This window comes from Tachypleus tridentatus, chromosome 6 (genome assembly GCF_004210375.1).
Source record: "Tachypleus tridentatus isolate NWPU-2018 chromosome 6, ASM421037v1, whole genome shotgun sequence".
Taxonomy (NCBI): domain Eukaryota; kingdom Metazoa; phylum Arthropoda; class Merostomata; order Xiphosura; family Limulidae; genus Tachypleus; species Tachypleus tridentatus.
The window spans coordinates 144,705,207-144,732,500 of record NC_134830.1 but is presented as its reverse complement, the minus strand read 5'-3'; the positions used below and the strand labels follow the sequence as shown (position 1 = coordinate 144,732,500).

The 27,294-nt window shown below is 31.1% G+C and overlaps 1 protein-coding gene across 6 annotated transcripts in view; it reads left to right on the top strand.

Moving 5' to 3' along the window:
- LOC143253945 (uncharacterized) overlaps positions 1 to 26,850 on the top strand; it is a 110,489-nt gene extending 83,639 nt beyond the window's left edge. For 4 of the 6 annotated variants that reach the window (XM_076508578.1, XM_076508580.1, XM_076508579.1 and 1 more), the window contains exons 16-21: positions 10,853 to 10,999; positions 18,645 to 18,810; positions 19,527 to 19,555; positions 19,803 to 19,970; positions 25,100 to 25,240; positions 25,728 to 26,850. In XM_076508578.1, coding sequence (XP_076364693.1) covers positions 10,853 to 10,999; positions 18,645 to 18,810; positions 19,527 to 19,555; positions 19,803 to 19,970; positions 25,100 to 25,240; positions 25,728 to 25,795 — 719 coding nt within the window. In that variant the 3' untranslated portion in view covers positions 25,796 to 26,850. Of the gene's footprint in view, positions 1 to 10,852; positions 11,000 to 18,644; positions 18,811 to 19,526; positions 19,556 to 19,802; positions 19,971 to 25,099; positions 25,245 to 25,727 lie in introns of all 6 variants that reach the window. The other 2 variants (XM_076508581.1, XM_076508582.1) reach the window with 2 other exon arrangements.
- The last annotated feature ends 444 nt before the right edge of the window (positions 26,851 to 27,294 follow it).

Here is a 27,294-nt window from a genome sequence, read left to right as displayed (position 1 = left end):
TCAGGATGTAATAGTTCATAAATATACTCTAATAATATTGCTTATGCGAAAGTTGCATACTGCAATGGTTATTCAGAAAGATTCTTGGGTATTTGCTCATGTTTGTGTATCTTTACTCCCTTAGAATACAGAGATTTATGCAGATTGTATGAGTCTTAATTATCTTCTTTTAGTGTACAAAAACATTAGTACTAGTATTCGTAACCATGAAATGTGGGTTATTGCACTATAAACTTTCATTATCAAAAATATCCCACTATTTTTGTCTTTGATTTTATCTTAGGTAAGCCTGATTTAAAAGGTTGGTTAAAACAGACCTAGAAGTTACTCATCAGTTAACACAATGCAAAGAAATGTGAAAATAATAATTATTTTTTATCCTTTAACTTCTACTTGCTTATTTTCTTTGGTATCTATTTTGATTGCATCTTAGCTTAAGTTATACTAGAATATTCTGGATACTGTGAATTATATTTTGGATATGATAGTACATTAGTACAACAAGTTAAAGGTGAGGCTTATACTAACATGGAGCTCATACATTATTGAAAATATCTTACTAAGTAAAAACTTGACAATACCATCAATAATTAAATTTCATGAAGTACAGTAGTTGTGATATATTTAAATAAAAATCCTTTCAACTTTCAATACAAAATATTAGAAAATAATGTTTACACAACATAACAATCAATCATTCTTTGGGTATGTTTGTGTTTTCTTAATAGCAAAGCCACATCTGTTGAGTCCATCGAAGGGGAATCAAACTCCTGATTTTAGCATTGTAAATTCATAGACTTGCTGCTGTACCAGCAGGGAACTTCTTTCGGTACTAAGACCCAAGAATAGTTTAATGATATTGAATCTGAAGCTGAATGGATTTCCCTAGTCCCTTGTTATTTTTGCATTGTTTGTTGGCATAAATGGTCTTATTTAAGGATATACTGGTTTTAATCAGTTAGAATATGATGGTACTAAATCAATGACTGCCATGTTTGATTGAAGGTGTTTTTAAGTGTTGATACTTAAAGTGATGTTGTTACTGCAGTGTTGAGGTGATATTTTGACATGTAGTCATGTTTCAGTCTCACTTGTTCTGGGTAGTATGAATCTTATAAAAGGTTTAAGAAAATGCATTTGGAACACAAAATGATCTTTAAGAAGCAAAAGATCTACTGTGGTGATATTACTTATTCTGTTGAATATGGTCTAGCATGTAGAAGATGAAACGCATCAAGTGCAATTTCCTCCAGCTGTACTGCACCACAATATTGCTATAATTGTTGTTTCCTTCAATAATCTTCACAGCTAGTTAGAATAATATACATCAATATTCTACAATTTGTAGCATCAAATTACATAGAAGTATTATCTTATTCTTTTATGCGTATTTTTATGCTTATGGGCCCAGCTGTTAGAATGAAGAGTATTTCTAACTGTAGTGACTGTAGAAGTATCAACTGAAGTCAAAATTTCTATCCACTAATATCTTGCTATTTTTTAATATGACTAGCAAGCTTATGGACACAATGTTATAACTTTCAAAACAACTCTAACTCCAATGCATGCTCAGTGGAATGTTTTGTTGTTAATATATTTCCACTCTTAAATTTAGATGATATCTGGAACATTGTGATGCTGTAGAGAAAGTAATAAGAAGTTATAAGTTTAGTAATGAATTAATTGAATCATTTAAGCTTATTCCAGTCAAGGATCTCAGAATATCATAAACTTAGTATATCTTTAGCTGAATGTCTTTGTTTATGATATAGTAAAGACCCTTTTTTAGTTATTTTCTGTCACACTCGTTTGGAAGTGTACTGCTGAAAATGTAAAACAAAATGTACTGGTAAGTAAAAAATATAATCAAAGTGATTTTTATCATTCACCTCATTAGAGTCATACCAGCACATAAAACTAGTTTAATCATTTTTCCTAGGATGAATAGAAAAACCATTGTTCCATTTGGAAATCATTTTCCAACATTTTTGTCATATATTTTTTTTAATTTTGTGCAAAGCTACACGAGGGCTGTCTGCGCTAGCCGTCCCTAATTTAGCAGTGTAAGACTAGAGGGAAGGCAGCTTGTCATCACCACCCATCTCCAACTTGTGGACTACTCTTTTATCAAGAAATAGTGGGATTGACTGTCACATTATAAAAGGGAAGGCAGCTAGCCATCACCAACTCGTCGACTACTTTTTTACCAACAAATAGTGGGATTGACCATCACATAATGCCCCCATGGCAGAAAGGGCGAGCATGTTTGGTGTGACATGAATTTGCAGATTGCAAATGATGTGCTTTAACCACTTGGCCATGCCAGTTAAAGGTTATTTTGAATGGGCAACTTATGTGGCTAACATTTTCTTTCATCAAGATCCCCACTATGAAGTACTACTGCACTTAATGGTACTCAATACTAATTATAAATATTTAAGTGGCTATATTTGTATGAATTATTGTTAATTTCCATGCATTTTCTGCGTTTAGCAGATGTCATCGTAAATGAATAATCATTTTGCATAGTAAGAGATTTGTTTTAAGACTCAAGCTAATGTTTGTAGATTTCTTTATGAACTTCTATGAATGTTGTCTATTGAAACAGATGATACAAAAGTAAGATTAGGTTTTAGAACAGATACAATACCTTGATCACTGTTGCAATCATGATTAAGTACAGCTAAAAACTAATCTTACTGTAAAAGTTGTAACTTGTAATAAAATATACTTTATCAGTAAGTAAACTCAAAATGAAATGATAAGTAAACTATATATCTTAAAGACTATAGAATACCATACTAGGGCCTTGGGGCATCTAAAAAATTGGAGTATCCATATAACTCTCTCTCTCTCTTGATTTTGTTCAATCTTCTTCACTTAAGCAGTTAGTTTAAGTAATTTACAGAAGCGAAGTTGGTCAGTTTGGTTAAAGAAGATTGGTTTTTGCTTTTTAATTTCGTGCAAAACTACATGAGGGCTATCTAAGCTACCCTTCCCTAATTTAGCAATGTAAGACTAGAAGGGAGGAAGCTACTTATCACTACCTATCGCCAACTCTTGGGCTACTCTTTTACCAAGATGCTCCCATGGTTGAAAGGGTTAGCATGTTTGGTGTGATGGAGATTTAAATCTGTGATCCTCAGATTATGAGTCAAATGCCTTAATCACCTGGCCATGCTAGGCCAAGTTAAAGAAGAAAACTGCCATTATTCGTAAAGATTCCATTTCATTAGTTTACTTGAAAGCCATTTGTTTTTATGGTTATCCTTATTTATTGTCTACATACTGTATTCTTACATAACATATTCTGAACCTTCACAATGTGTAGTCCCCTACTGGTACAGCAATAAGTCTACAGATTTACAATGCGAAAATTAGGGGTTTGATTCTCCTCAGTGGACTCAGCAGATAGCCTGATTGGGTTTTGCTATAATAAAAACACACATGCACATCATGTATACTTTTGGTTTTCTGTTGAATATGAGTATTCCTGAAAACCATAGTTTCATGATAAGCATAATAAAAGAAATTTGTGATCATGAATTTAAAATGGCCACAGTTGCATAACATCTGTTATTTTTTTGTATTTTAAATACTACCCCATTCATGTCTGGGTACTGATTGCTATAAACGTATAAAATTATAAAGTAAATATAAAATTTATTGCATTTCATGAATTTCAGTTAAGCTATTTTGGTAATTAATCTTAGCATAGGCAAAATTATTATTTGTATCAAATATAATTTGTCCTGGTTGTTAATTTTCACACTGCATTGAACTGTATTTGAAATAAGAAAGAAGTAGTTGAAGTGTTGATTGAAATAATCTTATCCTATTTGGATGGTGTGACAATTAGTCTGGCTATCAGTCCAGCATCTTTCTCAAGGATCTTCTGTTATATATTTTAAACACCCAGCGCATGTGCAAGAATTAAACAACCCTATTCCAGCAGGATACTGTGACAGTCAATATGGCTACTATTCCATTTTTTTTTTCAAGAATTTTCTAGTATAGTACATCCTAAACTCATAATGTATGTGCAAGAGTGCTAACAAGCAAGGTTACATAAATACTTTCTCACTCTACTTTCTAGATATATATGGTTTTCCAGCAATGACATTATAACATATCTACATCATTTCACTGATTGAGCTCATATTCCCATGGCCACACATCTGCCTTTTTTACCAGTGAAATCTGCATTCTTGGGACAAATACAGACAAGATACAAACCCATCAACAATCCTGAACTTACCAAATTTTCCTTCATATATTATTATTTATTACCAAAATGGAATACCACAATTCAAAAGTGGACCAAGCACAATATATTAACATTTCGTTTTTTATGTTGTGGTTGAACACTATACCCATATATCAGGTATTTGTGTATGAGCTGGGTGCTTTACAGTAGGTGTTTGTGACTTGTTGGTGATGAATTTAAACAATAAACAGAACACAATCCATGTGTTTTAAAAAAAATATATTAAAACAATTTTTTTTCTACTCTATTATAACAATTCAATCTGGAATAATTTCCCTTTAAAATCACAACTGTGTGCTTTTTATCACTAAATTCACAATCTATTTGTCTAATTAACTCAAAACTATATTTTGGATGCATATTTACAGCTCAACTGAGTCCAACAATATTCCACACAGAGATATTATGATGCAATGATACTTAACTACAACGAGAAAAGCACAGGAAGTTCTAGTAACATGACAGAATACTACAACAATTACCAGTTCACGACAACTGAACTGCAGAAAATATGATTCTAAAACAATTACACAAACAAATCTGTGATAAACTAACACTTTAAAGAATAAGTGAATTGAATGCTCGTTTTACACTTAAACAATCTATATGGTTGTCACTCTATTCCACAGGTTAACCACATCCAAGCTAGGAATCATTCAATTAATCAACATAGATTTTTTTATACCAAAGTGTTCAAGTATTAGGAGTTTTGGAAGGATGAATTAATACTGTTTGGAGAGGTTTGGGTAGCATTAGATCTAATCATTCTTTATTACTGCTTTCTCTTATCAACAACTTTCAACTGCACTGTGAATATCTGAATATATCATGTATGATATTTTTATACAATGTTTCTAGAACAAGTTTATTTGGGCCATGTACCATGCATATATTATAAAATTCAGTAGTTTTCTTCATAATTCCTCAGCATTTCCAGGTTCACTGTGAATATAACTGTATTTATCATACATCCAGAAAGAACTCCAAACATTGTTTTAACTCCAAGAGATATGAAGCTAGTTTTATCTTAATCTATAGAAAGATAAAATAATATTATTTCAAGGTACTCTGAAAAGCAAGTCAAGAGATTCTAAATTCATTAGCGCATGCCAGTTCCCTGATATAAAGATATATTGACTTTGTAATAAACTAAGCCAAAAAAAAAAAGGCTTTTCAACTTGATTTGAGGTGGTTCTGTTGATAAAAAAATATATATATATATACACCCTCTCTGGCTTAAAATGGGTAAACACACTAAAATGATTATTAACTTTAATTTGGCATCTAATATTATGGTAAAATAATTTTCAAATTAGAAAGACAAAATATTATTTTACGTTCTGCTTGCAATAATCCCAGGCAAAGGGGCTTAAAGCTGAACATTCAGAATTGTATGTCAAGATAACCCAAGTGGCACAGGAGTATGTCTGAAGACTCAGTCTGCTAAACATCAGGTATTGATACCCATAGTGAGCAGAGCACAGGTAGCCCATTGTTTAGCTTTGCACTTAATTCTAAACATACATACAGAATTGTATATTAGAGATTTCAAGCAGCAAATTTTCCATTGGAACATATAATGTTATAGAACTGAGTGAAAAGTACGATGGAAATAATTTGATTAGTAAAATCAGTAAAATCATTATTTCAAAAGTACAGGAGATCAGCTGTTTCAGAGGCTTGATTAGTGGTGGTGCTAATAATGATCATTGCAGGATTAAGAATTAACTGAATTTTGATCATTTTCACCAAAGTTTTCCATCCATTTTCTGGCACCTTAGCAAAATAATTCATTATTCATATTCACTGACACAATGTCTTTTTACTTATTTATATTATCGTTAAGAGTTCAATCTTACTGTATAAAATCTTTCCTAAATTACTGGTTATGTTGTTTTTCATTTCTGTTTTGCTTGGCAAACATCTCTCTAAGGTTTAGGTTGCATTCTATGTTGTTGTGGTTTATATATATATTTTTTTTTAGTTTTTTAATTTATATTATACAAGGCTGAGTGTGTTATATTAAAAGTATTTTGAATAAACAAATCAGCAAATTGTGTGTCAGTCACTACAAAGTTACAGTGGAATACATATATCACAACTACATTTTGACATTGTTTAATGTTACGTAGGTATTGAGACGTCACTAAAAATTTGTATTTGAAAAGGCAATGAAACAGACTTTTCAAATGCAAAATGCACATATTCTGAGATTATAAATATATCTTCAGATCAGGGATTTAGAATTTCCAGGATAGGGAGGGGTTGTTCCTTATGTTTAATAGTTTTGAAAGCAAAGAAATAATGAGTTCAACTAATAGTTTTCAAACTTAGCATAGATTCCTCATAGGTATACATTCTAGATGAACAGGACACACTTATTTTTTTAACTATATTAAACTTGCCTTTAAGAACTGCCATGTGTATTCTTATGTTTTGGCTCTTTTATGCGTATTGGTACTTTGTTGAGTAATGCATTAAGATGTTCTCAATTAATTTTCTGGAAGAGTGGTTCTATGCCAAGATGCAGCCAACATTTTGTACTGTTCTCCTAATAATGAGGCTTACCCGAGGACATAAATGATATGGTATTAAAGAAAGATCTAATGGAGCTGGAACTTAAATAGAGTTCCAAGCAAAACTAGTTGTTAACCATGTTGGTTCTTCTCTTTATATAGTGAGATTGTAATCAGATTTGGCCTCATTCTGTGAAGGAAGAGTAGTTTTTATAACAAGTTTGTCACAAGTTGTATATTTGTAGATTTGGCCTCATTCTGTGAAGGAAGAGTAGTTTTTATAACAAGTTTGTCACAAGTTGTATATTTGTACTAAATGCACATTTCTTTTAAGAACACAGTGTCATTTATGCATACAGTAAACTCTTCCTGCTATTCGTTGGTAAAAGAGTAGCTCAAGAGTTGGTGGTGGGTGGTGATGATTAGCTGCCTTCCTTCTAGTCTTACACTGCTAAATTAGAGACAGATAGCATGGTTAGCTCTTGTGTAGCTTTGCTCGAAATTCCAAAACAAACACCAAACATTTACAACTACCATACCCCAGCCCACTTATTTTACAGTTGCTAAAACAGCTAACTAAAATCTATTGCTACTACAACTGCTACAAGTACAAGTCAAACTGAAGTAAACCTTCCTCAACACATCTCTCCAACTTCTTGACCATTTGAGTTGGGGACCTTTTCTATCAAAATTGTAAGACATCCAAAATACAGACCACTAACTCTACTCCAGGGCTCAAAACAAGAGCCAGTGCAAGAGCTGGGCAAACAGGAGTTATTCAATTCCTCAGCATCCCTGGTACAGTACCAAAACACCTAACATAGTTGTTTTGTTTCAAGCAAGAAATCTTTGGTCCACTTGGCCATCAATCTGCAATATTTAGCATGTAGAGCATCTTCATTCATTTTTCCAACTTCCCATTTTCGATTCTCAGCATATACAGCTTTCTTGAGTCACTTCCCCCCCATAAAGCTACACTGAACAATAAATTCACTAAAATAACTACTCATGTTAAAAAACTTATATTACAAAGCTTTTTGTGTTTTCAAAATTTCTTGTCTTTAGCACAAAATATTTCACCTTCACATTAGATTTTCAGTAAATTTTGCAAGCGAAATGGAGAGACATTAAAGTTTCTGACTGGTCATCTTTCAACCCACTTTGTGACATGAGTAATCTTAAATTAAAATAACTGCCAATATTGGATCCAACTAGAAAGTTCTAAGAATGTTATATATTTGAAAACAAATTATACATACAATTATGATAGTTGTGAAATATGTAATGTTATTTCAAGATAGTGATTTGAATCATTCAGTGCATTTTCATGAAGTATTTGGATTTGTATTTGCTGCTCAAAAACTTTGTTCGAGTATTTTTTTACATTAGAGATTTTAAAAAAAGCCAGGAAGAAGGAAACAGAAAATTAAAAAATTATGAAAATTTTCACAAAAAAGCAAAGAGATATGAGACAGTGATTTAAAAAGGAACAATGAAACAATGAGAAATACATGTACTATTTAATAAAGAATTAGAATTTTAAAAATCTGTTTGGAGACAAGAACAATGAAACTATTAGAAATATACCAAGATATTACAATAATAAGGGTAAAAAAAGTATGGCAAAGTTGTACTAACAAGATTGCAGAAGCACAAAAGGACACTAACAAAGTCAAAAACAAAGTACAAAAGTACATCAGCAAAGTTTCTGAATTTGTTTGTTATTAAACACATAGCTATAAAAAGAGCTATCTTTGCTCTTTCCACTATGGGTATCGAAATCTAGCTTCTAGCATTGTAACATCAACAAATTCAAAAGCAAAGTACAAAAAGACACCAACAAATTTAAAAGTTTGATAAAGAAAGGCATCAACAAGGGAGAAAGAACACCAGTAACAGAATAATATGTATATGGATAAAGAATTATTAAATGCAAAGACTAAACCAGCTGCACCTCTATCTGCACTAGCTTAAAAGTTTCAGTCACAAACACCATCTACAACCAAATATGTAAGAATAGGATTTATATGTTTTATACCTATTACCAATCATGTTGTGCCATCTGTTATTGAAGAATTTTTCTGGATTATTCCTGACATGAAACAACCAATTTAAGTTCCAAAATTTAGGGTGTCAGTTGAACATCAGCTGGCAGAAAAAACCAATGGACTAGGATAGGAAAGTACAAAATGAGTTATGCCAAGCTGCTCAGTAGGAAGTTATTTAAAGGGTGAAGAGATGGAATATTCAACAACAAGCTATTAATCTTGTTGCCCATCTGAAAAGACTAATTTTGACAACATTAAGTAACTTTTCACATTAAAGCTGTAATAACATAAGTCTGCAATGATTTTATTGGCTTAAAATTTTACATATTCTATAGTAATTTTTGTAAGCTGAATCCAAAAATGATAACCGTTTTTATCCATTATGTACAGATTTTTCACCAAAATTCATATTTGCTATTATATAACTGAATCATTTTCATTGAAATCAGATCAAATTTTGTTATGCTTAAAATGTTTACATCCATTAACTATAGACTTCTTTAGACCAATCGCGACGCTTGTGTCTTATCGATCGTTCTTTAAGCCAAACATAATACACATAATAGAAAATGTTCATTGTGATAAATGAAATAACAATTTATTCTTGGTAAGAGTTTTTGTTTTCTTCTTCATTTGTAAAACATCCTTGCAGAAATAACTAAATATTATTTTCGAAATCAGTGTCACTGAATTATGAAAAATTTGTTATTAAAACCAAAACAACTTTTATGAAATTTAAATTTGCAGGCCTATGTAATTGTCAAGCACTGGTAGCCATCATATCTAATAGTTTCACAGCATTACCCCAGAAAGAAGTAGCCAGAACACAATTTAGAATTGGACATGGAGAAACGAAGAGATTTCAGTACAATTTGCAAATTATTTAGAATGGACGTTTCTTGTGAAATGATGGATTTATTAGCATTCATGCAGTTTAAAAACACCATTACAGGTGATATTAAGAGGATCAAGCTGAAGTGAAACAGGTACATCCTTAAAGGAAGCTATACAGTTCGCATTAGAAATAAAACTCATTGAAGTTGCAGGTAAATAACTATAGACACCATCTAGAATCTATGGGAATGTAAGATCAATTGGCATTAAAATGTCAACTCTCTCCAATGACAGTTTAGAAGAACTAAAAGAAATAGCGAGATAATTAGTCATGCAGAATAGGGAACATATGTGCACACAAAACAAGAGATGTAACTTCAAAGGATATATTGTCATGAGCTGTAAACGAAAGCTAGTAGAAATAACAACTGCTCTTAAAGGTTAATAAAAGTGGCGTCTCTTATAGATATAGTAAACCTGACCATTACAGCCACGGCTGTGGGAAATAAACAGTTGTTACCACTCTGCTGATACAATACCTCAAGTATGGAAGTAATGAAAAATAAACACAATTATTGTTTAATGTGAATGGAAGTGAGTAAGTATTGATAAAAGATATTGATCAATTTTTATTGTGTAGTTAATTGAGGATATGAATGTCGAAAAGTATTGTACAATAACTAATTGACATAGAAAAGTTACAGATAATGTTAAGAAAAATATCACTTAATATTTATTTTTAATATAACCAAAGTAGCATGTAACATTAAAATTTAGTGTTCATTATTATTGTCTGGTTGAGGAACATGTTTGCTCAGTTATTTCAAAACAAAATGAAACATTAAAATAAATATTACTTTCTACCTTAAGTTTTCATTCAACACAGCTGAGAATGTGCAACATTAATGATAAATGAATATTCATTATTATAGTGTGATGTAATTGAGAGTAGTGAAGGATGGGATATTTTATGATTTATTTATTAGTTCAACTTGCATAAAATTTGGCACAGAAGCAATTTTATGATGAGAGATTTATAACATTACTTAAACTGTTAAAAATATTCCAGTACAGTTTGTTTCCCATAGAAATGGTATTTATAATTTAAAATCTAGTTTTGTTTTATACATTATATTCATTTAGCTGTGAAGTTTTATCTTATTTCAAATTCTGCTTTTATGACACAGGGGTAAGGTGTGATAGTCACTGCCACCATGGTCAGTGGGGACCCAGATGTGAAAATGCATGTGACTGTGAAAATAATTCTTCATGTCATTATTCTACTGGATATTGTATTTGTGATAATGGCTGGCAAGGCAGCTATTGTAATGAAAGTGAGTAAAAACATTTAAGATTATTTATCTAATCAGTTTATTTTTTAAACTAATATCTTATAAGCAGATTTTGTAAATGATAAACAGCAAATAAATTAACCATGGTTAATAAATAAAAAGCAAACTAAACCAAACAGATTAAACAGAATCTTATCTACAGTGATGTGGTGGTATCCCTTAGATCCATAATGGTCAGCTTTAGTATTCTGCTATCACTAGGGTAGATAAAAAGCATATCTACACAAGGTGAAAACAAGAACAAAAATAATTATAACACTCCACAATTAAGTAACGTGTCAACTTGTACAGGGCTCTGTATCACCTACGAACTTGAATATGATACATATGCTAGGGAAACACTAATACAAAAACAGGAATAAACAAGTATAGGGCTCAACAGAGTGATTACTGTGGTAAGTAACTTTCCTCTAAGATAAAAGACTTGCACAAATGTATTATTTGTTTTACTGTATTTCAAAAGATTAAATGTAGATAATATACATCAACATTTATTTAAATGTATCTCAGTAAAGATAGGTTCTTTTTTAATACGAAAAGATGAAATAAAGCAATTTTACACCTGCAGTACACTTACTATTTTGTCAATCTATGGCAAGTTTTCAACCTATCACTGCTTCAATTTCAAATTCAATCCATGGGAGTGCAAGTGAGAATTATTTTTGTTCTTATTTAATTGTCTGGGGTACTCTTATACAATAATAGTTAATACATGATTACTGTGATAATTCAAAATTTACAATAATGGAAGTTTCATTTCATTGCTTCATTTATGCTATTGGATATACGAGAGTGTTTAGTGTAAGCATTATTATTTAGTTTATTTTGTAAATTAATATTTAATGATTGCTTAGTTTTTGTGACAAGAGTGTTCAAGGTTGATATTTCAAAAGCTTTAGTTGTGACAGATTTTATTATGTATCTCTGTAAGAGTTGTACATTGTGTTTCCAAATACACTGCTGTATAGGCTCTACTAACATTGTTAACATCATGTTACTCGAATCTTCGATGTTTTTCTCGTTACCTTAAGTAAGTACTTGCTCATTATAGTGTCGCAAAGTTTGTCGAAAATTCAATGAATCTGAGAAAAGGGTATATATATATATCTAAGTGGCTGGCAATTTATAAAAAAGATAGGAGTTCGTAAAGGTCAAGTTAGAATGTGTGTAATTGTTATTTTAATGTAATGGGTGATATTTAAAGTGAGTTTCATAGTTAACTGATTTTAAGGAGAAATAACATATCTTGCTAAAGGGTTTTCAAAGTAATTGAACTTGTCTGTGTGGACTTTGACGAAAAGGAGACAATTATTTAAATTTAATGATAAGACTGTGATAACCTACGGCATAATACAAGTGAATTTATCTCAGAATGAATAGAAAGAAACAGAATAGAGAAAAGTAATTTGTCTTGTTATTTGGATTCTGAAGTAATTGAATCAGCCTGTTTGGACATTTGACAAGAAACAAATATAGTTATTTAAAATTTTATATACAACAGTGATATCCTATGGCCTAAAACATTTTGTACATATGTTTAACTTGTTTTGAATATATTATTTTAAAACAAGTGAATTGTGTACTGTCCATTTATTATTTGAATTTATTGCCGACAAGTCACAAACACTTACTGTAGAAAAATCCCATTGCAGCCCAAATCCATATGCAAACCACTGACAGAGGGATAATCACATAGTGCTTACTTCAAGTTCAATTTTTATGTCATTTCATGCTCAAACTTTTGCTAGTTAAACTTATTTTGTTTATGTCCTGATAGACTACAAATAAATTTTTATGGTTTTGAATTTGAAAAAGCTTTTTTCTCTGTTAACAATGTTGATGAGCAAAAAAGAAATCTGTTATAAAAAAGTAGTATTCAAAAATAACTATCCTAGTATTTTAATTTTTGTACATATATTCCAATACACTTTTTGACATAACTGTAGCCACTCTCTGTGACAGTGATTGCAATACATACACATAGTTCTGTTGCACTTGCAAAAGTTGCCTCACTGTAGTGTTTTAGCAAGTTCTGTTAAATTGGTATCAACAAGTTAGCAATGTAATACAGAAAACTTAATAGTTGCTGAAACCTCTCTTCAGTAGATTGGATTCTGTATTAACTGTTTTGTTAAGAAATTATTGATCTTGAAAGATAATATTCTAGTATGTTCATTGGTTTTGCAGGCTATTTTGGATTATTTAGTAACCATAATGACAAGACCAGTTCACATTTTAACAAATTCATTTGTTTCTACAATAGAATTTCCTATAGACTATGCTTGCTCACATTGACTCAAGTAGAATGTCATATAACATAGACATGTTCCAAACGAAATTCAGAGGTTAATGGTGTGCCTAACTCACAAATAACCTTTTTTCTATATATTAAATATCCTCTTGCTAAATCATCAGTAACAAACACATTATCATCAGATGTTTCTTGTCCCTGTGGATGTTCTTCATAGGTAGGTTATCCAGCAAGTCCATTGGCAGCTCTATCCTTTGTGATTCTTTAGAAGTATGTCTCAACAGGAATATTGGGGCCTTCACCAGGTTGGCTTTCCACTGGCAAATTCTTTTTTGAAGTTACCCAGCTCACCCTTCTCTTATTGAAGTTTTTCCAAAATGTATCATCATTGGTAATCATTAGCTTTAGCCAACTGTCCTACTGGATTTTGTCAGCCATATCATTGATTCTTTTTAGTACAACATACTATTATACCAACACCAGTTTAAGTTCAAATTTTGCTTTATCTTGCACCTGTTGAGGTGGATTTCTGTATGCAGTAAGGGGACCTTTCAGAAAAGGGTCTGTAACTTCACTTTACCTCCTCTGAGATCTGAACATCCACCCAAGTGTCTGCTACATATAGCATTTTGTGAAAGGGAGGAGAGGAACCTGGTATTTAAAGGGTGTCACTTAATGGGCTAGTTTATATCTGCGGCACTTTGTAGATGGGTGTCTCCTCCAGGGTCAATCAGCTGGTCCTGTTGGGCTAGGTTCAACTAAGTACCAGTGTTGGACATTCTCAATGAGCATTGTGGACATAGTGCCTAATGATGATGGTTGGCATAGTGTCCATGAAATTCTGATGTAGTTATATTGTTATTGTTTGGCATTGTAGTGTACCTTTCTTAGGGCTACGTGGTAGGTGGGGTCAGTTGGCAGTGAATTTTCTCCATTTTTATAGATCTGGCTCCCAATGATAAGAAACAATAAAAACCTAGTTCATAGGAAAGTAACTATGCATGAAAGACTTATCAGCAGTCATCACCCCATTATGTACCTATATCTCATTTTTTTATTCTACATTCTTTGTCTGACAAACTTTCATGGCAAAATGCCTACCAATATTCTTGTATTGATATTTACATTACCATGTCCACTTACCACTATCAGAGCAGATTATCTGAATCATAAGGTCCAGCCTTATATTACTAAACCTCTTAGGTGTTTTCAGTGGCAGTGGTTCAGACATTCCATTAAATTTTGTTATGGTTCTTTATTTATTCAAAATGCAAGATACTCAGTTAAATTGCATAAGGATCTAATGAAGACATAAAAAGATAACTCATTATGAAGAGAAATCCACTTGTTTTACAAACGTATTCTTAAAACAGCTGGTATGGGTATTAAAATTTGAATTAAAATTAAGTACAGAACAACATTTTTAGGTCATCTTAAGGTTAACCATCTTTAGAATACATAAGGTGATAACGTCTATTATGCCATATGTGGAATGACTGTACATTTGTGTATTGTGCAATGACAGGTCAGGTGGTACCTCAAAATTATATTCTCCATTATGTTCCAGTAGGATTAACCAATAGTGACATAAATGGTTTACACATTTTGATGAAACTGTGTTTGATATTTCGTTGATAAAGAATTTATTTTAATTTATACTTCATTTTTAAGGGACTTTTCTTTATTTGTTGAGGCTTTTTATTTAAGTATTGTGATGTCTGTATTACAAAAGGTAAAAGAAAGTTAATTCACTCCTTGACCAATCATAACTTTACTCATGATGATGAGAAACCCACTTGAAGTAAAAATGTATCTTATGAAGGCTAGTATGAGTATTAAGGCTTTTATTAAAATAAAGTAGAGAACAACGTTTCAACCTTCTTAGGTCATCTTCAAGTTAACAAATAGAGAGTTTACAACTGATGTTGCTGGACATACGTTTTAGAGATGAGTGTCAATGGGTACAAGATTGTTGGAGGCATTGCATCCAGATGTTAGTTTATTAATTGGTATAAGTGTAATGATGTCCCTTAGTTTTTAGTCGGATCTGTTAATTATGAGGTTGATTGATGATTTGTCATGTTGGCATTTTTTTTTGTTGGCACCTTAGTTTATCTAGTTTTTTGTTGTGGCAGATCATCTTTTCCTTGTCGATCTTACTATTGATTTGACATATGTTGCAACATCAATTAAACCAATATAAAGGAACACCTTTATACCTAATTAATATCCTAACATCCAACTGCAATAGTGTTATATGATTTGATATACAGTCATGTGAAAAAGTTAGGACACCCTATGAAAACCTGTGTATTTTTGTAACATTTTTGGATATATAGATATTTAATCTCAATTTTAACAATACTGAGAGATTATAGGAATATAACTAAACAATTAATACTGAAGAAAAGACTTTTCAAGATCTTCTGTAAATGTAATTCTTCAAAAATGCATAGGACACTCTATGCATTTTTCCTCAGTTAGGACACCTGCACATTTATTCCCACTTAGAATGGCTCAACTCACACATAGGTGTATCACACCAGGTGCACATGATTAGAAGATCGTTACTCAGCATTTTGAATGAGGCTTGCCTTATTTAAACCTCAGACATTTAGTTTGGTGTGCTCCTGACTGTTGAAGTGAGAGTGAGCACCATGGTGAGAGCAAAAGAGCTGTCTGAAGCCTTCAGAAAGAAAATTGTAGCAGCTTATGAGTCTGGTAAGAGATTTAAAAAGATCCCAAAAGATTTTGAAATCAGCCATTCCACTGTCCGTAAAATAGTCAACAAGTGGAGGGCTTTTAAAACAACTGCCAACATGCCCAGGTCTGGTCGGTCAAGCAAGTTCACCCCGAGAACAGACCGCAAAATGCTAAAAGAGGTCTCCAAACACCCTAATATGTCATCCCGGGACCTACAGCAGGCTCTGGCTACTGTTGATGTGAAAGTGCATGCCTTTACAATCATAAAGAGACTGCACAAGTTTTACTTGCATGGGAGGTGTGCAAGGAGAAACATCAAGGCCAGACTTAAGTTTGCCAGAGAGAATGTAGACAAAGACCAGGACTTCTGGAATAATGTTTCTTGGACAGATGAGTCCAAAATTGAATTATTTGGACACCAGAACACAGGACATGTTTGGCATAAACCAAATACAGCATTTCAGGAAAAGAACCTCATACCAACTGAGAAGCATGGAGGTGGAAGTGTCATGATTTGGGGCTCCTTTGCTGCAGCAGGACCTAGACAGCTCACAGTCGTAGAATCCACCATGAATTCTATTGTGTATCAGAGGGTGCTTGACGATCATGTGAGACCATCTGTAGGAAAATTAAAGCTGAAGTGGAACTGGACCCTGCAACACAACAATGACCCAAAACATACCAGTAAATCCACCAAGGACTAGCTGAAAACTAATAAATAGAGAGTCCTGGAATGGCTGAGTCAAAGCCCAGATCTTAATCCCATTGAGATGCTGTGGGGTAACTTGAAATGGGTTGCACATGCAAGAAACCCCTCAAACATCTCACAGCTGAAAGAATTCTGCATTAAGCAGTGGGGCAAACTTTCTTCAGACCAATGTAAGAGACTGGTAGATGGCTACAAGAAGCGTCTCACTGCAGTTATTTCACCCAAAGGGGATAACACTAGCTATTAGAGGGTAGGGTGTTCTAACTTTTTCCTCAGTTAGAATATGCATTTTTGTAGATTTACATTTACAGAAGATCTTGAAAAGTCTTTTATTCAGTTTTAATTGTTTAGTTATATCCCTATAATCTCTCAGTATTGTTGAAATTGAGATTAAGTATTCAAAAATGTTACAAAAATATACAAGCTTTCATAGGGTGTCCTAACTTTTTCACATGACTGTATAATACTATGATCTATCTGTTTGCTTTCTCTTTCTCTCATGCTCAAGACTTCAGTTTGTAAAATGAAGCTTAAGTCTTTCAATTATAAATGATAATACTCTGATAAAAGTTATCTTGTAATATTAACTACTTATTATTAAACACCTTTATAAGTTGTTCAGAGGGTAAATAGAATTAAGTATGTCATAAAAGACATTGCTGTATATCATATACACACAATATTTTTTATTTTAGTTGTGGGTTTGAATACAAATGGTCTCATTGTAACCTGGTATATCTATGTCCAGTTTCTTTTTTTTTCAAACTCAGTTAAAGTTAACTACTTTTAAGTATATTTTTGAATTTTCTACTATTAAGCAAACCTATTCATTTTCTCTTAAATTAATTTAGTTTTACCTAAAAATATTTTACATAGCAAAGGAATTCATTGGTAAAGTTATTTTTGTGGCTTTTCGTTTTGCTGTTCAATTATTTTTTCACCAGAGGTGGTTCCCATTTGTTTTATAACACCAGTCTTGATTGCATAAATAAAAATTTGTATATTTTACTATTTTACATTCCTTTTTTGCTTTTCAATTTCATAATAATTACTCCACTACATTATCCAATTACTTTTTTTATGCATAATTTTGTAGTAATTGTTGTAATATGTTATAAAATTATTTCATGTTACCTATAATTATAATAATTACTGATATGATGGAATTATAAATTATTTTTATTATAATAATTGCTGCATTGCTATTTATGATCTTGTAGCAACTAACTGGTGATCATATTGTTCAATTCTTTTTTGTTATATATGTCTTCATAATAATTAATGCATTACATTGTACAACATTTTCTTGTCACGTATTCTTTTGTAATAACTGCTGCAATATATTATACAATTATTTCCTGTTACTTTTAACTGCATTATGTTCTCTTCTTTCATGACACATATTGCACTGTAATTTATGCTACAGTTTGCTGTAAAATAATTTCTTGTTACATAAATTTGAATGCTACAGTAAGCTGTGCAATTCCTTTTTGTTACATTTAATCTTATAGTAACTGCTGTATTGTTTTGCTCTATTCTTTCATCTTATATATAATTTGGTAATAATTGCTGCATTACACTTTACAGTTACTTCTTGTTACAGAGCCTTGCAGTAATTGTTACAGCATGTTGTTTATTTTTTCTGTTATATATTTGGGGTTCTTTCATACTAGGTAATCTTATTCTCACAGAATGTAATATTAAATTGTTTCATTTCATAATACTATAGTATGCAACTTAATTGGTTCTCTGAATTAGTTACCTTCCAGCAGCACAGTAGTATGTCATCATACTTGCAATGCTAAAAACTAGGTTTCAATACTTATAGTTGGCAGAACACAGATAGCTCTTTGTGTAGCTTTGTACTTAATTACAAACAAACAAAATCTGAATTATTTGATACATGATATATATATATATGTGTGTGTCTTAGCCTCACCATGGATTAATTGTTTGATTTTAAGGCTTAAGCAAAAGAAGAATCCAATCATTTGAAGATAAATTCAGTAATAACGTAGGAGTAATAGCAGGTTTGGTGTTGCTGGTGATAGTGGTGGTAGTCGTACTTATTGTGATAATGTACTATCGTCGTAAAATTAGCCGACTCAAGTCAGAACAAGCGTACGTCACGTAAGTATATAAAATGAACTAATAAAATTTAATACTAAGTTTTTTTATTCACAAAACTTTTACCTAAATAATATTATTACAGTTCTAAGTTTCAAAAAAATTAATATGATTATGGTGTAATTGAGTCTGTTATGCTGGATCGATCAGCTGTGTCTATCTTATAATGATATGTAAGGAGGAACCTCTTGGTCATAACTTAATTCCTTACAAAGCAACATAAGGAGGAATATTCTGGCCATTATTTAGATTCAGATGTTAATGGTTTAAAGTAAATCTTTTATATTTAGTTTCTTGTAAGTTCATCTTTTGCTTGCTCACTAACATTCTGTAGTGTTGTTCAGCAGCGACTGTTGATGTAGTATCTTTTCCAGCTCTCACAGGAAAAAAAAAAGAATTAGATTAGTTATATGAAAACCTTTATGCTCTTTCATTTCAAAACATTGATTGAAATTATTTTACATTGAAATTAAATTGAAAAATCAGGTTAGTTTTTCTAAATTGATGGAGGAGATTATAAAATGAAATGTATAATTTTATTTTAAGTAATAAAACTTGTATTATGACTAACAGAGAACTGAATTTTGAGGTAGTCTCTGTCACTAACCTAGATGAACTTATTGTTTCTATTATTAATGTATAATTATTGTTTGTATGAGCAGATTAACTATTTCACTTTTGGTTGGATTTTTTTATTTGAATCCTTTATTTTTTTTCAGCTATACAGCTAATCCACAAGCAATAACAGGTCAGTATTTGACTAAATAGCAGCTTTCCTCAGTGATATTAAATGATATTTTAGCACATTTTATTTTTATTACTATTAATTTAAAACTTTGTTTAATGTAATAAATTAAATAATTAAAAAAATAATAAAATATGTAATTTGTTTATGAATGATTTTGTTTTCACTAATAATTTTAGTGTGATTACTTTGTCTTTCTACAGAGGCTTTCTGCTATTTTTTCATTAGAAATGATATCATTTAATCATAGATCCCCATCATTTTGACAATCCTGTGTACTCCATTAGTAGTGGTGGACCAGCTATGAACAACCAGAATCTCAAACAAATAAAAAATGAGTTAAATACAAAGTGCAACATTAATAAAGCCAAAGTTGAATGTGATGATGAAGAATTGCAACCTGGTTTTTCTGAGAAAGGTTAGTAATGTTTGATAAACATAGACATTTAACTAGAAAAAGATGTAGTGTTTGGTCTATTTTTCATATCTCCCACAGGGATTAAGTTCTTAAAATTATCTTCAGAGAGCATTAATCAAAAGCTACACTGCTTAAATCTATTACAAGGAATTATTGATATAAAAAGATGGTTCAGTTACACTTACACCTACGTGAACATAGATATGTCAGGACATTATTTGCCATGTGTTACATTTCACACTTTTTGAAATTTTGAAAAATGAGCTGCTGTCATAAATAAAGAAGTATATACGTAGATTATAACAATAAATAAAGAAGTATATACGTAGATTATAACAATAAATAAAGAAGTATATACGTAGATTATAACAAAAATATTTACTCTGAAAAATTAATAAAAGTTACTGCGATTCTTTGTTTTACTGAGAAATAAATGTGAAGCCCAATCTATCATTTGATTTACCACTTGCCACTGAGTTACACTGGCTTCTTGGTGAAGTTTACTTTGTGTTAACAAGCAGCTCTTTCTGACATACAAGATTCTTCCTGTACCAATATTTTTATTAATGTATTTGATAACGACATCATTTTGGATAAGGTGTTTGAATAAATAAACTGCAACTTGTAAGTATCAAATGACCATTAATCTTATTCATTTGCATGCTATATTAACTAACAGTTAAAGTTTCCAACAAACTGTGTCTTTAATCTCACATAAAAAAGTATTGATGTAATTGAGGGAAGGAAAATAAAAGGATCAGAGAAGGATGTGGATGATAAGGATGTTATAGGTGATTATTATGCAAGGCACGTGGATGGACGAATCTGTGGAGTAAATAGGGAAAAAAAATTATATTATGCTATTTAGGGGCACAGATAAAGAATATAACTGACAGAGCAGGAGACAGTAAAGGGGGCTAGCAGAGGTGCAGTTTTTCTAGAGTATGTTGGAGCTAATGATGTTGGAGAAGGAGTAGCTAATTAATAAGTACAAGGGGTTGATAAAGGCATTTAAAGTGAAAGACAATAACTCAATTTTGTTAGTGATACAGCCCAGAATTAATTGTGGGGCAGAAGTTATAAATAGGTCACTAGGACTAAATGCTAGGCTTATGTTAGTGTGTAAAGCTGGTTGAACTGATCAACTCATTTGAGTGGAAGAAAGGAGCTTTTTGGAATATATAATTTATTTAAATAGGGTAGGTATTGGCTTGTTTACTAAGGCTATTAATTCAGATGTACAGTTTTAAACCAGGATTAGACAGTGTTGAGGATTAGAGAAAGTTAAATGGAAAAAAAAAAATGCAGAGGGAAGTTTAACATAGAAAATGAGTGTAGAATTAATTAAAAGGATGAACTTAATTGTTACAATTGCAATACTAGAAGAAATAAAACAGATGACTTTAGAGCACTAATAGGAATAGAAGATTTTAATGTAATTAGAATAACTGAAACATAGTTAAATGGAGATGATTTTGATGATAGAAGTTTCTTTGAAATACAGGGTTATAAACTATTTAATAATTAAAAGGGAGGAGGAGGAGTGGCTTTACATGTAATATGTGAGTTACAGCCTGTAGAAGTTGAGGTTATTTAAGAAAATAGAAAGAGATTGAATCCATTTCGGTTTATATTAGTGGATATGAAAGGAAAAAATCTTTTAGTGTGAATTTGTTACAGACCATCAAATAATAATGATGAAATTAATGAGGAACTTTACAATGATATTAAGATTTCAGCTGTTAATCAAATAATAATTACAGGTAATTTTATTTTCAGACATAAAGATTAGAAAATTTTAGAATCAAACCATGAAGGGAAGAGGTTTGTGGAAACTGTTCAGGATGGCTTTCTTCATCAGTTAGTCAATGAACCTATTAAAAACAATGCTACTTTAGATTTATTGTTAATTTCATATATAGAAATGATCGAAGGGTAGAAATTGGGGAACATCTGGGTGCAAATGACAATTATTCCATTAGGTTTGATATTTTGCTACATTTGGAAATAAGGAATAATAATATTTTGGTTACAAATTTTTAAAAAAGCAAATTTTGAAGGATTGTAACAAGAACTATCTGTTATGAATTGGGCAGCTGAGGTATTTGGAGACACTGATCATATGTAGAAAATTTTTAAATATTCAAGGTAAATTTACTCCTTTCAGGCAGGAAAAGGCAGTTGCAAGTGAAAAATCCAGGTGGCTTAAAATTAAATAAAAGCATTATAAATTTAAGAAATTTAAATTGACTGGTATGAAAGGAGATTTAAAAGATTAAGAAAGTTGATAAAATAGAAAATTAGAACATTGAAAAGGATGTTTGAAAAAGGTTGACTGAAAATGTAAAAAATTAACAATAAGGATTTCGTTAAATACATTAAGGGTAATCAAAATGTTAAAATGTGGTAGGACCATTAAGAAATAATAAAGGAAGGTTAGAATATGAAGACTATGAAATAGATGGGTTATTAAATTTTGCTTTTCTTCAATTTCTCCTAATGCAGATTTAAGGAGTAATCGATATCTTGAACAATTGGTAAATGGGAATTAGATCAAAGAAGATGACTATACTAATTCTGAGCTAGTTAAAAAATAACAAAAATTGGGAAATTTAAAAAATGATATGGATCCTGGGTTAGATAATATTTCCCCAAGGGTTTTGAAATGTGGGTTAAATACTACTACTTTTTGTCAGTTCTTGAAGAGTAGGCAGGTACCAGAGGATTGGAAGTTAGGGAGGTGATAAAAATTGTCCTGTAATTAAAGACCAATTAGTCTTGCATCAGTTGTGGGAGGGCTTTTGGAAAATCGTTTGAAAATGATTTGCAAGGCTTTTTTTAAACAAAGTTTAGAATTTTATTGGTGAGTCAACATATTTTCACAAGAGAAAATCTAGACTTATAAATCTTTTGGCATTCTTTGAAAAGATTAGTGTTTATGTAGATGAAGATAAGGGTGCAGTATTGGCACATCTGGATTTTCAGAAAGCATTTGAAAAGGTGCCACATAAAAACAAATAATCTTTATAGATGTTGGGAATGTTAGCAAATTGGATAGAATGGAAGAAGGCAAAGGACTATCACAAATGTAGTTCATTCAAATTGGATTTATGTCAAAGTGGGAAACCCCAGGGTTCAATTTTAGGATCTTTGATCTTTTTGATTTACATCAGTAACGTAGATGAAGGAATAATTAATGAATTACTTAAGTTCACAGATGACATAAAAGTCGTGGGTGTTACTAGCTGTGAAGAGGATGCTCCTGATTTACAAAAGGATTTAGATCATTTAGTGAGTTGTGGAAATAAATGGCAGATGGATTTTAATTATAATAAATGCAAGATCATTCATATGATTTATCATAATTTGAATTAGAAATATAACTTGTATAGGAATAATTTTAACAGTGTTATAAAGGAAAAGTTTATTGATGTAATGGTCAATCAATCTCTAAACCCATCCAAGCATTGTGCCATTGTTAGTGGTAGGGCAAATAGGATTTTAGGTTGAATTTACAGAATTATTGAATATAAGTTTAAAGAGGTTATATAGTTTTTTTTACTGGTTAGGCCACCTTTGGAATATTATGTTCAGCCATAGGCTCCTTACCTTATGAAAGACATTGAATTATTTGAATGGTGCCTGGGATGGAGGGGTTATCATATGAGGAGAGGTTGACATCTCCTTAAAGTTGTTATGTCTTGAAAAAAGAAGAGTTAGTAAGATCTGAATAAGGTGTTTAAGATTGTAAATGAAATAGATAGTGTTGATACATCATCTTTTTTCTTATTTAACAGTGAGAATAGTGGTACTGGGAAAAAAAATATATAAATTTTGGCAAATTTAGGAGTCATTTTCAGCTAAGACATTTTCATTTTTCTAACAGGATGGTTGGTTTATGGAATAGGTTGCCTATGGATGTTGTAGAGGTTACTTGTTTAATTTAGTTTAGATGTTGGAATAGACAAGATGGATCAATAGGGCCAATGTTGTTCCAAAATGTTATGCTATATGATCTGGTAACTGTCCATCAAACACTGTGTTTAAGAAGGACTATTACTGAGTATACATAATTGTATATTAGCTAAACTGATGAAAATGTATGCAGTGAGAAACACACTTTATTAATGAGAGATAACTAAATTGAGTGTTCACTGTCTGAAGGATTACTGGCTTTAAAATAGAGAAAGTTACTGACTGTGAAATACCCACTAACAAATAAGCAGGCCATATAATTACAAGTGAAACAAATTAAATGCTAGTGTAGTAACACAGACAGTTGAAAAACATTCTGCATTCACTATCAACCATCTTTAACACTCAACCAATAGACTCAGGTCTTACTTGTCTAATGAGCACATGCAGACATCACCTTGTAATGTTTGAATTATGAATCACTTGTAGCATACTAAGAAGTTCAATACTAATATTTGTTCAGTTTAGTGATGAAAGGTTTTGCAATTGTTAATCTAAATTTTAATTCAGCAGTTATATTCTTTCATCCATATGAATGACACAAAGTTATTGGGCATGATCTCCATAATATGAATATTAACACAAGATGTAGAGGTTGGTATGTCCATTCTTACTTGTTTGTGGCCATGCTTTCCTCTTGTTACTGCCGTACATATTACGTTTCTGTACATATATTGCAGTGAATCTAATTGTATATTATCTTCACAAGTTTGTACACTGAAGGGTGAAGTCACTCACCTTGTAAAATGAATATTACTCCACATGCTTAGCATACTTGAAGATGAATTTTGTCTCTTGTTGTGAGTGAGAACTTCATTAGGTTTCTCACAAGTCTTTCTTAGTAGTATAATGGATGTAAGAAATTTGGTAGACAGGAGCCATATGGTAAACCTAACATTTTTTATAGTAGTTTAGCTGTAATTTATGTGATGTGCCTAAACTTTGTTATGGTAGTTTATCTTTTCAAAAAAACAAAACAGTAACTGTGAATAATATATTAAACTTTATACTCAGTTTTATTCTAAAATATCTGTGTGTGTTGGTAATTAGTTATGTGGATATATATTTGCCTGTGTGTGTGTATTGATTTTGTTTACTTCAGCATTAAAAAAAAAATTGAAAGATTTTATTTTGATTCTGCCTTTAATAAATAGGAATTTGTGATGAGTCTGGTTTGGATACCAAACTGAAGGACTTGGACTATGACCATAACATTTACCACAGTGTTGATGACCTTAATTCTGATATGAACATACCTCCTTTCTGTGGTGATCTGAAGGAACAGAAACTATCCTGTAGGTACTAATGTTCTTTAGATTTTATACTCTGTGGTAAAAATACTGTGAGAGTTTTTTGTTTTGCAAGTAACCAAACTTACAATTGTCCTAAAACTGAATGACAGCCAAAGGTAAATGTAACAAAATGTTTTTCCCAAGCAGAAATAAAAGTAAAATTGAAACATTTCAAGATTTCTATCAGTATGGTTGGGCAAACATTATGCTTAGTATTTTGATACATCAGTTATTCCTTATGAGCTACATTTTGAAATAATGTATACCAAGATGAACAATTAATGCTTCTAAGAACTTTGCTTCCTAAATGAATTTTCAACTGGTTTAATACAATAATAATACATAATGGTGGTCTTTGTGTTCAACAATTTTAAATAACATAAAGTATGAAATCTGAAACAAGGAATACTGCAGCAGGATGTCTGTCTAAAGTGCTAAATGGAACATATCAGTTCCACTGAAATAACATTTTTATTAATATTTCTTCCAGCTCCAGAAACCAATGAATATGATCATCTTCAGTACGATCAACCACAATCTAATTTGAAATCACTTTAACAACCACTTCATGAAACAGTATTGAAGTAACCATACTATACCAAGGGAATGTAGCTATCTAGTGTAGTGACACTTGGTTTTATATTATTACACTGCAGTGAATACATAATTATATAGCATGTATATATGCTGTAATTTGTTTTTTTTTATTCAAATGCTTACTTATTATATAATTTAGTTATTGTTTATACATTTTTGGTGTACAAAAATAATTAGAATTTTGAGTTGGTGAAGTTTCACAAATTCAAATACGTTGTGCTGATTTTATGGCACTGATCTTTTAAAACTATAATTATGATAGTTTTAGGAAAAAAAGTTCACTGCAAATATACCACTTCCAGTTAAAATCCAAAGTTGTTTATAAAAATTATATATATATCAAAGCTTATATGCTATTTTGCATTTTTCATGTAAACAGACTATATTTTAAGAATATTTGTACATTCTTTGACAGCAGATAATTACCATGTTTAATGTGAATTTTAAAGTATGATAAACTGTTTGAATATCAGAATGGCATACAAAATATTTAAGGAAAACCAGGACAGTTAATACTTACAATCTTAAAAATAGAGAAAACAGAATGGCTACACCAGAATTATCTTAAAAAAATAACAATTTGATAATTTTAAAATTAGATGATTTTTAACTTTCATAGGTTTTTAATGTTAATTCTGAAAAATGAATTGAAACTATTCAATTTATGTAGGTTATACTAATGTGGTCCGCCTATTTAGCATCATAAGTGTCTTCAATAAGATGTCCGATAAGAAATTATATAATATTTGGTCCAAACTTATGACGTAAAAATACTTTATACTGCAGACACCTTGAATATCATTTTCTTTTGTAAAATATACTTTTCTTGTTATATGGTCACTGCAACATTTAAGTGTACAAATTCCATTATAAATTGTGTATAACTCACAGAAATAATTTAGGATGACAATTTTGTTTTTCAGGTAAAAACTATCTAGTGACATTAATCCATAGTGTTAAAACCAGAAGTATATTGTATATCCTTTTCTATTAGGTGCAATAAAAAGTTAAAAATTAGTGTAGAGAGTCTTTGTATAGCACTTGTTTTTGAAATGCTATTGAATATAACATTATGTTCTCAGTTTAAAATAAAGGAATTTACAGACATTAGTTAATTCATGAACTTCTATTGGAAAAAAAACACCTATAAATTACATGTCAAACATTCTGATTCATTTGTTGAACTTCAAGCAAAGCCACACAAGGATTATCTACAATTCCCATCCATAATTTTGATATATTAGGCTGCTAGCCATTATCACCTTCCTTCAACACTTGAGTTACCATTTCTCAATAAACAGTGAAATCAACCATTATTGTATAACCCTCAAAGGCTGAAGGGGCAAGTATGTTTGATGATGCTTTTCAATGAAAGATATGAATATTTATGAAAGTTTAATGAAATTATTATCTTTCCTATGAAAACTTGCATGGTCCAGTTTACTAAAATATTGCAATAT